General features: G+C 63.2%; 1 protein-coding gene across 3 annotated transcripts; it reads right to left on the minus strand.

Moving 5' to 3' along the window:
* Positions 1 to 1,029: 1,029 nt before the first annotated feature.
* LOC123345564 (coiled-coil alpha-helical rod protein 1-like) lies at positions 1,030 to 11,641 on the minus strand. Of its 3 annotated transcripts, none has more exons than XM_044982541.1 (18): positions 11,574 to 11,641; positions 11,059 to 11,160; positions 10,402 to 10,639; positions 9,723 to 10,275; positions 9,382 to 9,503; positions 9,180 to 9,297; positions 8,765 to 8,875; positions 8,401 to 8,544; positions 5,066 to 5,176; positions 4,401 to 4,507; positions 3,919 to 4,031; positions 3,500 to 3,578; positions 3,131 to 3,255; positions 2,772 to 2,960; positions 2,036 to 2,137; positions 1,796 to 1,947; positions 1,533 to 1,668; positions 1,030 to 1,185 (listed from the first exon to the last, which is right to left on the minus strand). In XM_044982541.1, the coding sequence occupies exons 2-18, from the start codon at positions 11,126 to 11,128 to the stop codon at positions 1,061 to 1,063; spliced, it is 2,595 nt and encodes an 864-aa protein (XP_044838476.1). In that variant the 5' UTR covers positions 11,129 to 11,160; positions 11,574 to 11,641; the 3' UTR covers positions 1,030 to 1,060. The 3 variants fall into 3 exon arrangements, with proteins under 3 accessions (XP_044838476.1, XP_044838474.1, XP_044838475.1); XM_044982539.1 differs by having other exon boundaries at positions 11,564 to 11,618; XM_044982540.1 differs by lacking the exon at positions 11,574 to 11,641 and having other exon boundaries at positions 11,059 to 11,217.
* Positions 11,642 to 12,072: the final 431 nt, after the last annotated feature.

Raw genomic sequence — 12,072 nt, forward strand, 5'->3', positions numbered from 1 at the left:
CTGCTGATTGGCCGAAGTTGACAGGAGAGGGGCGGGGCCGGAGCGCGAGCGCCATAAACTGTAGCCAGAAGGGAGGTGCGCGCGCGCATGCGCAACGGGGCAGGAGCCAGGTGGGGAAGGAGCCGCGAGAGAAGGGGCGGGGCTCAGGGAAGGGAGGGGTCCAGGGTAGGGGCGGGGCTCAGGTGAGGGGCGGGGCTCAGGGAAGGGTGGGGTCTCAGGCCCTTTTTTTTTTTTTAGCGGGGGGGAGGGTGTTACAGGAACCTGCCCCTCAGCAAAGGAAACGGGGGGGGGGTCATTGGGGAGCAGCTGGGCTGGGGGAGCAGCGGGGGCCCCACAGCACCGATCCAGCGCCCAGGCCCGGCCTGCAGGGAGCCCTTAGCTCAGGCGTCTCCCCCACCCCCAGCGGCCCCAGTGGCTAACTTGGGGGGTGGGGCAGCCCCACCTTCCTTCATGGCGAGACCAGCCGGGGGACGCTCAGCCCGTGACATGGGGGGGCCTGGCCTAACATGGGCCCTGCCCCTGCTGGGCAGCATGGGTGGGGGCGGGAGATGGGGTGTGGCCCAACCGCTGGGGGGCACAAGGGGTCAAGGCAACAGCAGGGGGCCAATCATTAAGAAACGGGAGTAATTAACAGCACCTGCTAATGGGGGTGGGGGTGCGTGTGTGTGTGTGTGTGTGTGTGTGTGTGTGTGTGCCCGCGCGCAAAATCCACAAGATTTCCCCCCCACACACAAACAAGGTATGTGGGAGCCAGGACTCCTGGGTTCTCTCCCTGGATCTAGGAGGGAAGTGGGGTCTGGTGGTTAGAGCGGGGGAGGGCAGGAGCCAGGACTCCCCTGGGTTCTCTCCCCAGCTCTGGCTGGTGGTTAGAGCAGGGGGCCTAGGAGGCAGGACACCTGGGTTCTCTCTCTGGCTCTGGCAGGGGAGTGGGGTCTAGTGGTTAGAGCTGGGGAGGGAAGGAACCAGCTAGAGGAACGTGTTCGTGTTTAATTCAAATGATCTTTATTCCACATCCATGAAAAGCAGCTGCCAGACGGGGAGCAGCTCCCCCAGCCCCCCATCAGGGCGGCTCCTCCTCATCCTCGGCGCTGCCTTCCTCCCCTGGCGGCGTCTCCTCCTCCTCCTCCTCCCGCAGCAGGGCCGTGCTGAGGCTCTGCAGGTCGTCCAGCACCGCAGCCAGGGTCTCTGGGGGGAGATCGTAGCAGGTGAGGGGGTGGGGGGCGTAGCCCCGCCTGGGTGGGGATCCTGGCAGGGGGGAGGGGAAGGCAGGGGGGCCACAGCCCAGGTGGGGCAGGGGGATCCTAGCAGGGAAACTCTAGGGGGGCCACAGCCCAGGCTGGAGGGACTCGGGTGGAGGCCCCTGGGTGGGCCATGGCCCAGGTGGTTGGGGGGGGGGAGCGCTCTGGGTGGGCCACAGCCCAGGCTGGAGGGACTCGGGTGGGGGCCTCTGGGTGGGCCATGGCCCGGGTGGGGGTGGGGGGAGGGAGCGCTCTGGGGGGGATCCCGGTGGGGGGCTGGAGGCAGGTCGGTACCTTTGGAGGGAGGCCGGGCTCCCCCTTTCCCCGGCGGTGGCTGCTGGCCGGGCCCTACCGGCTCCCCTGGGTCCCGCCGGGCCGCCAGCCGGTTCCGCTTGTACTGGGCCAGGAGCCCCTCCTGCCGCAGCGTGGCCTGGGGGAGAGGCGGGGTCAGGAAGGGGGGCGCACGCGGCTCCCAGGGGAGCCCAGGCCTGGGACACAGGGGCTGCAGACAGGCACTGGGGGGCTCCGGCAGCGGCACCCCCCAAGCCAGCACCTACCAGCAGCAGGTTCTTGTCTCTCTCCAGCGCCTGGAGCCGCGCGCCCAGCCGGCCCGTCTCCTCCCGCTTGGCTTCCTCCTGCAGCCGCGCCAGCTCCTGGCTCCTGGCTCTGTCCCGGGCCGCCTGGCGCTCGGCCTGGCGCAGGGCCACCACTGCGGGGAGAGGGCGGGTGAGGGGGCTGCGGGGGAGCCGGGGGCTCGGCTAGCTGGGGGTGATGGGGGCCGGGGGGGCGTCTCTCACCAGCCTTCGTGTGCTCCCTTCGGGCCTCGCCGAGCCGCTGCTCCAGCTCCGAGAGATCCCGCCGCAGCCGCGTCTCCACCTCCGTCACCTTCTCCTGGAGGGCTGGGGGGCAATGGGGGGGGAGGGCTGACTGCCAGGGGAGAGCGCCCCCTGCTGCTCCCCGCCAGGTCCCCCCCACTGACCCTCACCGCCCCCCTGCTGCTGCCCGCTCGGTCCCTGGTGCCCCCCTCTGACTCTCGCCGCCCCCAGCCCTGCTCCCCACAGCCCAGCACCCACCCCTGCTCCCCAATACCCCCTGCCACTCACCCCCCCAGCCGGCTCCCCACAGCCCAGTGCCCCCCGCCGAGCCCCCACCCCGCTCTGCATGGCATTCCCTGCTGCTCCCTGCAGCCTGGCACCCCTGCCAAGCCCCCATCCCGCTCCCTGGCCCCCCCCGCAGAGCCCCCACTCCAATCTCCAAAGCCCCCACTGAGCCCTCGCATTGCAGTCCCCCACCGAGCCCCTGCTCTGCTCCCTGCAGCCTGGTGCCCTCCCCCCGCAGCATGGCCCCCCACGCTGACCCCTGCCCCACTCTCCGCAGCATGGTGCCCCCACCCTGCAGTATGGCACCCCCCGACCTCTGCCCCGCTTCCCGCAGCATGGCAGCCCCCGCTGATCCTCTCCCCTCAGCATGGCACCTCGAGCTGACCCCCGTCCCGCTGCCTGAAGCACCCCCCCAGCCCTCCCCACCCTGTACCTCTCTCATATTCATGCTGCAGCCCGGCCAGTTCCCGTCTCAGCCCCTCGGCCTCCTCCAGGCTCTCCCGCAGCTCCCGCTGCGCCCCCTCCAGCTGCCCCTGCTGCTGCCGCCGCTCCCGCTCCGCCTCCTCCTTCTGCTCCAGCGCCCCCTGCAGGCTCCGCGTCGCCTCCCGCAGCTCCCGCTCCGCTGCGACAGGACGGGTTTGTTACTGACCTGCCGGGACCTTGGGCCTCCTCCCTGCACTTCCAGCTGTGGCCAGTAGGGGCCGCACCCCAGCCAGCAGTGGGGAAAGACTGTCAGGTGCGGTTCCACCTGTGCCACCGGGGGCACCGTCGAGCTCGACCCGGCCCACGTACCTTTCTCCCGGGCTTCGGCCACCTGCTGCTCGAGGATCTGGGCCCCCTTCTTCAGCTCGGCCACCAGACGGTCCCGCTCCTGGTGCAGCAGGGCCAGCTCGGCCCGGAGAGCCTCGTGGGACAGGCTGGGAGGGAAGGGGGGAGCGAGGGAGTCAGATGGCCCCCGCAGGAGTCCTGGCTCCAGCCCCCCCTGCTCTAACCACTGGACCCCACTCCCCTCCCAGAGCAGGGGATGGAACCCAGAACTTCTGGCTCCCAGCCCCCTGCTGCTCTAACCACTAGACCCCACTCCCTCATGGTGCCCCTACAAGCGCTGTGCCATCGGCTGGTTCCCGTCCCCAGGGTGGGGTGGGGCTGGACAGGACTCACCCGTCGTTCTCTGACCCAGCGGCCTTGGGCTGCTCCTCTCTCTGCAGTCGAGCCAGGGCCACTTTACGAGACACCAGCCCTGCAATGGCACAGATGTAGAGCTATGGCCCAGAGATGCAGCCACCTCTGGGGTGGGGCAGCTGGGAACAGCCCCACAGGGATGCTGCAGGGGATGGCCCATCTGGCGCTGAAATGCAGCCAGCTCTGGGGCAGGGTGGCTGGCAACAGCCGCACAGTAACTCCGCTCAAAAGTTTGGGACAGGAAGTGAAGGGGGATCATGTACTCCATTGAGACCCACAGAAGATATGATCCGGGACACTGGGCTGGATGGGCCCGCAGGTCTGCCCTGGGGCAGGCAGGACACCAGGGTAGATGGGACCTGTCGGTCGGATTCAGTGCTGCGGTTCGTCCCTCTCACCTTGGATGGTGTCGACTCTCTTGGCGGCGAAGGTGACTCGGTTTCCCAGCCCTGCCAGGTTCAGTGCAGCTGCCTTCAACTCCGCCTCCTGCCCCCCAACCTGCTGGTGGAGCCTGTGGTCAGGATGAGACTGAGGGTCAGAGGGCATGACCTCCACATCCCAACCAATCACACACCTCACGTCCCCACCCTCCGGGCCTGTGACCCCAGAACTGGAGGATGAGGGGACAGACAGGGCCGTGACCTCAATCACGCCAGCCCCAGGGGCTGATGGTCCACAGATGCCAAAACACTGCAGCAAAGGATTCTGGGTAGCGGGGGTGTGGCGGGAGCAGCTGATTATAAGTTCATGCTAATGGAGGGACAAGATCAGAGCCAGAGATCCTGGGTGGGGCCAGATCGGAGCCGGCGCCCCCTAGAGAGGAAAGGGCTCTAGTCCCCAGGGCCCCCCTGTTTGTCTGTAGAGCGCCCCCGAGAGGTACCTGCTCACGCTCTCCACAAGACCCCGCAAGACGCCCTCGGCTGCTTCCGCCCGGCGCTGGAGACGCTGCCCTGAGTCCTCCTGGTGAGACAGCTCGGCCCGGAGCCTCTGTAAGGGAGCAGAGTGCCCGTGCCAGCCAGTGCCTGCCCCGGGTGCCATCCCCTGCCCCCCTGAGCCAGTCAGTGCCCCACCCCCCAGGTGCCATCCCCTGTCCCCCTGAGCCAGCCAGTGCCTGCCCCGGGTGCCATCCCCTGGCCCCCTGAGCCAGCCAGTGCCCGCCCCGGGTGCCATCCCCTGCCCCCCTGAGCCAGTCAGTGCCCCACCCCCCAGGTGCCATCCCCTGCCCCCCTGAGCCAGTCAGTGCCCCACCCCCCAGGTGCCATCCCCTGCCCCCCTGAGCCAGTCAGTGCCCCACCCCCCAGGTGCCATCCCCTGCCCCCCTGAGCCAGTCAGTGCCCCACCCCCCAGGTGCCATCCCCTGCCCCCCTGAGCCAGTCAGTGCCTGCCCCGGGGCTGGATGGGAGGTGGTGCCCCCTAGATGGGACAAGCCCCATTCCCCGCCCTCCTGAGCCAGTCAGTGCCTGCCCTGGGGCTGGATGGGAGCCGGCGCCCCCTAGAGGGGAAAGGCCCCTGCCCCATTCCCGCCCCCTTGAGCCAGGATCAAACCTTGCTGTTCACTCGTTCCATATCGGCCTCAGCTGTCTTGTCCTGAAGACTGTGAAGCAGCAGCGCCATCTTCTGGTCCCTTGACTCCACTTCGCCCTGCAGCTCTGAGACCTAGACAGAGAGTGGGGGATAGAGCTACACCGGGGCGGATTCTGCGCATCCGCGGACGTGCCCAATCCCTCGGTCTCGCACAATTTCGTAGTTTCCCGCATAACAAACGTTTTGCCTAAGAAGTGCTGCGGTTCCGTCTGTTGCCCACCAGAGGGCGCTGTGCACTGGAACAGCCGGCGGCTTTCCTGGGACTTTGGAAGTGGAAGGCAGCTGGGCGAAAGTACCCATGAAATGGAAGAGTTCATGATTGTAAAAGGAACGGTAGGAGGGAGAACAGCACAATACAGACAATGGATTTCAAGAAGGCGACTTCAGCAAATTCAGGGAGCTTGTAGGTAAGATCCCACGGGAAGCAAGTCTAAGGGGAAAAACAATTGAAATCAGTTGGCAGTTTTTCAAAGACGGGAGGTCCGGCAAGAGACCCCCCTGGCTTACCCAGGAGACCTTCAATGATCTCAAACTCTGAAAAGAGTCCTACAAAAAGTGGAAACTCGGTCAAATTACAAAGTCTGAATATAAACAAATAACACAAGTCTGTGGGGACAAAATTAGAAAGGCCGAGGCACGAAACGAGATCAAACTAGCTGGAGACATCAAGGGTAACAAGAAAACATTCTACAAATACATTAGAAGCAAGAGGAGACCAAGGACAGGGCAGGCCCGTTACTCAAGGGGGAAAGACGACAACAGAAAATGTGGAAATGGCCGAGGTGCCCTATGATGTCTTTGTTTTGGTTTTCACCGAGAAGGTTGGTGGTGATTGGACACTAACATAGTGAATATCAGTGAAAACAGGGTAGGATCAGGGGCTAAAATAGGGAAAGAACAAGTTAAAAATTACTTAGAGATATTAGATGCCTTCAAGTCACCAGGGCCTGATGAAATGCCTCCTACTCCAGGAGCCGACTGAGGAGGTATCTGAGCCATTAGCGATTATCATCGACAAGTCATGGAAGACAAGAGAGATTCCAGAAGACTGGAAAAGGGCAAATCTAGTGCCCATCTATGAAAAGAGAAGTAAGGACAACCCGGGAATTACAGCTTAACTCTGTACCCGGAAAGATAATGGAGCAACTAACTAAGCAACCAATTTGCAAACACCTAGAAGATAGTAAGGTGATAAGTAACAGTCAGCCTGGGTTTGTCAAGAACAAATCGTGTCAAACCAACCTGATGGCTTGTTACCCTCTCAAAGAAAGTTTGTGGCTGGGGGGAAGTGGTAGACAGGGAATATCATTAGTAAGGCTTTTGATAGTGTCTCACAGGACCTTCTCATACACAAACTACAGAAATGCAACCTAGATGGAGCTACTAATAATGTGGGTGCAGAACTGGTTGGAAAACTGCTCCCAGAGAGGAGTTCGCAGTGGTCCAGTCAGGCTGGAAGGGCATCACGAGTGGAGTCCTGCAGGGATCAGCTCTGGGTCCAGTTCTGTTCAATGTCTTCATCAATGATTTAGATCATGGCACACAGAGCACACTTATCAAGTTTGCAGTTGATACCAAGCTGGGAGGGGTTGCAAGTACTTTGGAGGACAGGATAAGAATTCAAAATGGTCTGGACAAACTGGAAAAATAGTCTGAGGAAAATAGGATGAAGTTTAATAAGGACAAATGCAAAGTGCTCCACATAGGAAGGAACAACCAGTTGCACACATACACAATGGGCAATGACTGCCTAGGAAGGGGCACTGCGGAAAGGGATCTGGGGTCAGAGTGGATCACATGCTAAATATGAGTCAACAGTGTAACACTGCTGCAAAAAAAGCAAACATCCTTCTGGGATGTATTAGCAGGAGTGTTGTGAGCAAGACACAAGAAGTAATTCTCCCGCTCTGCTCCGCAGTGATTAGGCCTCAGCTGGAGGATTGTGCCCAATTCCGGGCGCCACACTTCAGGAAGGACGTGGACAAATTGCAGAACGTCCAGAGAAGAGCAACAAAAATGATGAAAGGTCTAGAAAACATGAGCTACGAGGGAAGATTGAAAACACTGGGTGTGTTTAGTCTGGAGAAGAGAAGCCTGAGAAGGGACATGAGAACAGTTTACAAGTATGTAAAGGGTTACAAGGAGGAGGGAGAAGAATTGTTCTTCTTAACCTCTGATGACAGGACAAGAAGCAATGGGCTCAAATTGCAGCAAGGGAGGTTTAGGTTGGACGTTAGGAAAAACTGTCAGGGTGGTTAAGCACTGGACTAAATTGCCAAGGGAGGTTGTGGAATCTCCATCACTGGGGATTGTTAAGAGCAGGTTGGACAAACACCTGTCAGGGATGGTCTATAATACTTGGTCCTGCCCTGAGGGCAGGGACGGGACTAGGTGAGACCTCGAGGTCCCTTCCAGCCCTATGATTCTATGTTGCGTCCTAGCGCCACTGCGCCCTCTGGTGGGCAAAGGCGGAACTGCATCGCTTCTTAGGCAAAATGTATTTTATGTGGGAAAATACAAAATTCGATGCCCAGTTCTGCAGAACCCCCCGGGGAGAGTTCACCACAGCACCCTGCCCGCAGAGCCAGGTCAGGACAGAACGGGGCACACGGGGCTACTGGGGGGGTGTCACACACTGGGGTTCAGAATGGCTAGTGGGGGGAACAGACTGGGGCATGGGGTGACAGTGTTGAGCCTGGGGGCTGCAGAGACCCATGGGGCTGCGGGGTGCAGGGACATAAGGCAGATGATCATGTGCCTGATTGAACGGGGGAGGCTTGGGGTCAGCCAGGGTCTGCATGGGGGAGGCTTCCCAACTCCCTAACAATCCTGCCCCCCGCCCAAAGATAAACCTTCCACCCACACCCAACACCCTCCAGGCTCCTTCCCTCTCCCTCAGCTCCTCCGTTACCCCTGACTCCCCCAGGCCCTTGCCCTGCTTCCAACGGGTGCAGGACATACAGCTCTGTAGCGTCATTTAGATGAATTACACAAAGTTGCGTATTAATACGCCTCGTAAGGAATCCATTTGTCAAAAAAAATGACCAGCATCGTTTTTTGTTGGGTCTGTATTGTTACCGACATACTCGCTGACAGTTTGAAATAAATCACCAAAATAACTGTAACTGGCATGAGTCTATTGTGTTATTTTGACAAATCAAATATGCAGAACTTTGGCGAGTTTTCAAATATTGTGTGCAGAATTTTCATTTTTTTGGCACAGAATTCCCCCAGCATAGAACCCAGGAGTCCGGGCTCCCAGCACTAGACCCCGCTCCCCTCCAGCGGGCCCTCACCTTCCTCTGGAGCAGGTTGGTGGCGTCCGCGTGGCCGAGCTCCTGGGATCTGAGCTGCACCATGAGGGCAAAGACCTTCTCCCGCCAGCGGCTCAGCAGGGACTGGCTCTTCTGGGCCAGCTCGGGCTGCAGGGGGTCACAGGGCTGGAGGGAGACACTGGGTCAACACCAGGCTACAGCGCAGCCCCCTGCAGCGCAGCGCCCCCTAGAGCCGCCCTGGGGAACTGGGCCAGCCCTGGGTGCCAGGGGAGAGCGACCCCTGCTGGGCTCCCTGCAGCACAGCGCCCCCTAGAGCCGCCCTGGGGAACTGGGCCAGCCCTGGGTGCCAGGGGAGAGCGACCCAGTGGTGCCAGGGGGCCGTTACCTTCCTGGTCAGCTCCAGCTCCTGCAGGGCCAGGATGTCGCTGAGCGAGGCCAGTCTGAGCTGCAGCAGCTCCGCCGTCGTCCTCAGGGCGTCGCGCTCCCCTTCTAGGCACTGGGGGAAGGGGAGGGTGTGAGCGCCCCCGGCTGGGGATCCGTCTTGTCCCTGTGTGTGCCAGCACCCCCTGCTGGGGGGGGGGTCAGTCCTGTCCCCACCATGTGTGCCAGCACCCCCTGCTGAGAGGGGATCAGTCCTGTCTCCCCCCCATGAGTGTCAGCGTCCCCTGCTGGGGGGATCAGTCCTGTCCCCCCCATGTGTGTCAGCACCCCCTGCTGAGAGGGGATCAGTCCTGCCTCCTGCAGGATGCAACAGGAACTGCCCGTGTGTAGCTCATCCCTCCAGAGCCCCCCCTCCTCACCTGCACCTGGCCGAGCAGCTGCTGCCTCTCGGGGCCCAGCCCGCTCCCCTGCTCCCCCACGTAGGTCCGCAGCTGCTGCAGCAGGGCCTGCTGGGAGGCCAGCTCCGCCTGGGACGTGCTGCGGGGGGAGAAAGCAGGGGGTTGACGCATGAGGATGGGGGCTTCCTGCCTCCAGGGGGCGCCATCCCGCGGCCGTTCCTACCTGAGCTGCTCCAGCAGGCTCTGGTGCTCCCGTCCCCTCGCCTCCAGCTCCTGCTCCAGCTGCAGGGCCCGCTGCTGCAGGGAGCCGACTTCAGCCCCATGGGCCTGGCAGAGACGGGAGAGCTGGGGGGAGAGAGGGGACCTGGGTGGGAAGAGAACCCAGGAGTCCTGGCTCCTTGCCCCGCCTGCTCTAACCCACCAAACCCCACTCCCCGCCCAGAGCCAGGGATAGAATCCAGGAGTCCTGGCTCCCAGCCCCCCCTGCTCTAACCCACCAGACCCCACTCCCCTCCCAGAGCTGGGATAGAACCCAGGAGTCCTGGCTCCCAGCCCCCCACTCACCTCAGCCTGGTGCTCCGCCAGCGCCCCCTGCAGATGCTCTGTCGCCCTCTGGGTCTGCGCCTTCCCTTCCTCCAGCGCCGCCTGCAGCTCCCCCCGTGCCACCACCAGCTCCTGCTGGTGCTGCTCAGCGGCCACCTCCAGCTCCGCCCTCAGGGCGTCGGCTTCTGCTTGGCCACGCCTCCTCTGCTCCTCTAGCTCCGCCCTCAGGGCATTAGTTTCTGCTTGGCCACACCTCCTCAGCTCTTCCAACTCCGCCTTCAGGGTAGTAACTTCTGCCTGGCCACGCCTCTTCTGCTCCTCTAGCTCCGCCCTCAGGGCCTCACCCTCAGCCTGGCTCCTCCCCCTCAGCTGCTCCAGCTCCCCCTGCAGGCAGGCCACGGTGCTCTCCCTGGCGGCCACCGTGGGCTCCTGCTGGAGGGCGGCAGCTCGGAGCCCAGCTAGCTCCGCCTCCAGCCGCTGGATCTCGTGGAGCTGGTGGGAAATGAGCTCGGCCTGCTGGGCTATGACCAGGGCGTGACGGGCAGCTGGGGGCTCCGCCTCCCTGTCCAGGGACCTGCAGGGGAGGGAGAGATGGACGTGGGGCCTTTCACCTCTAGGGGACTGGCTCTGATCCTGCTGCCGGAGGGCAGGGGAGAGACTGGCTGGCTCGGGAGGCAGGGAATGGGACATGGCCTTTTACCTGGTCCTGGCTCCAGGCTCCTCCATCTCTGCTCCTGCCCTCCCCCTGGGTGCCCTGGCGCCCCCTGCTGCCCATCTGTGCAGCTCATCTCTGAGGCGCTGGTTCTCCTGCCTCAGCTCCTTGAGCTCCTGGGGCTGCCAACAGGGCGGCCCGGCCCTCCAGGACACCGCTCCAGAAGCAGCCAGGGGCGGCGCCGACCGGCTCTGGAAATGGGAGGGAGGGATCAGCCCCCTAGGACCTATGGGAGAAATGACATGGAATGGGACCCAGGCATCTGGGATAGCAATGCATGGGACTCATCCTCAGGGTGCTGGAGATGGGGAATGGTACCCAGGCGTCCGGGATGGCAATGCATGGGACTCATCCTCAGGGTGCTGGAGATGGGGAATGGGACCCAGGCGTCCGGGATGGCAATGCATGGGACTCATCCTCAGGGTGCTGGAGATGGGGAATGGGACCCAGGCGTCCGGGATGGCAATGCATGGGGCTCGCCCCTATGGGGAGGAAGACCAGGATGGGGAATGGGACCCAGGTGTCCGGGATGGCAATGCATGGGGCTTGTCCCTAAGGTGTTGGAGATGGGGAATGGGACCCAGGCGTCCGGGACGGCAGCGCGTGGTGCTGAGCTGAGGGGACTCTCAGAGCTGTGGATGTTACCGGGGGGTCTGGGGGCTCTGAAGGCGGCCGGTGGGTCCAGGTGACCTCTGGACTCTTCCCTCTTGTCCATTGTCCCGGGGGCGGCCGGACGACTCCCCGTCCCTAGAGGGGAACAGACCGGCTCGTCTCTCTACCCCGGCCACGTGCCCACCGGGCGGCTGCCGCAGCCTGGGAATTTATGATCAACCCGCCGATAACATCCCGAGCTGCTCCTTCCCCCATTCCCGTCCCACACTCGGCCCCCACAGCCCCCCCCGCGCGGGGCACGCCGGGAGTCCGGTTCCCCCCACACGCGCGGGGCACGCCGGGAGTCTGGTCCCCACGCGGGGCACGCCGGGAGCCTGGTCCCCCCCCCGCGCGGGGCACGCCGGGAGTCTGGTTCCCCCCTCCGCGCGGGGCACGCCGGGAGTCTGGTTCCCCCCTCCGCGCGGGGCACGCCGGGAGTCTGGTTCCCCCCCCCCCCACGCGCGCGGGGCACGCCGGGAGTCTGGTCCCGGGTCCCCACCTGTCCGCACCCGGCTCACTCCAGCTCCCCACTCCGGGCTGCGGGGAAACCTCGCGAGACCAACAGCCTCCCCTCGCGCCACGGGCCCGCGGGAACCCGAACGAGCCAATCAGCGGGCAGAGGGGCGGGGTTATAGCGAGGCAGTCCCGTTCCCCTAACTAACCAATCCGCGTCGAGGGGAGGAGTCATCGGGGGGACATACGCCCTCAGGCAGCAGTGACCAATCAGCGGGGAGAACGGGAGCCAGCGTCTCCGCCCCCAGGCAGTGCTGACCAATCACAGCTGTAGGAGCCCAGGGCGGGGAGGATTGAGGGGCGCTGGAGGCCGGGCTGCCCGCGGTGCTGGGCTCAGGGATCTTTCCCGCGAGCCTGGGACTGGGGGCGCCTGTGTGTGCTGATAGTGCTTAGCTGCATTGACCCATTGGGTTTGTCTACATGGAGACCCGCTCCGGATTCATTAAACCAGATTAACCCTCTGCGTGGCTGCCCTTAATGCAGAGGGAATGGTTT

Source organism: Mauremys mutica, chromosome 12, assembly GCF_020497125.1.
Source record: "Mauremys mutica isolate MM-2020 ecotype Southern chromosome 12, ASM2049712v1, whole genome shotgun sequence".
In the NCBI taxonomy this organism is placed as follows: Eukaryota; Metazoa; Chordata; order Testudines; family Geoemydidae; genus Mauremys; species Mauremys mutica.

What these genes read in the sequence shown, in the direction of transcription:
- LOC123345564 (XM_044982541.1), bottom strand. Translation starts at nt 11,128, where the DNA reads ATGGACAAGAGGGAAGAGTCCAGAGGTCACCTGGACCCACCGGCCGCC. An exon ending in GAGCCTGGAGCCAGGACCAG is followed by an intron (nt 10,276 to 10,401) that starts GTAAAAGGCCAT and finishes CCTCCCCTGCAG; the next exon opens with GTCCCTGGACAGGGAGGCGG. An exon ending in CCAACCTGCTCCAGAGGAAG is followed by an intron (nt 5,177 to 8,400) that starts GTGAGGGCCCGC and finishes CTCTCTGTCTAG; the next exon opens with GTCTCAGAGCTGCAGGGCGA.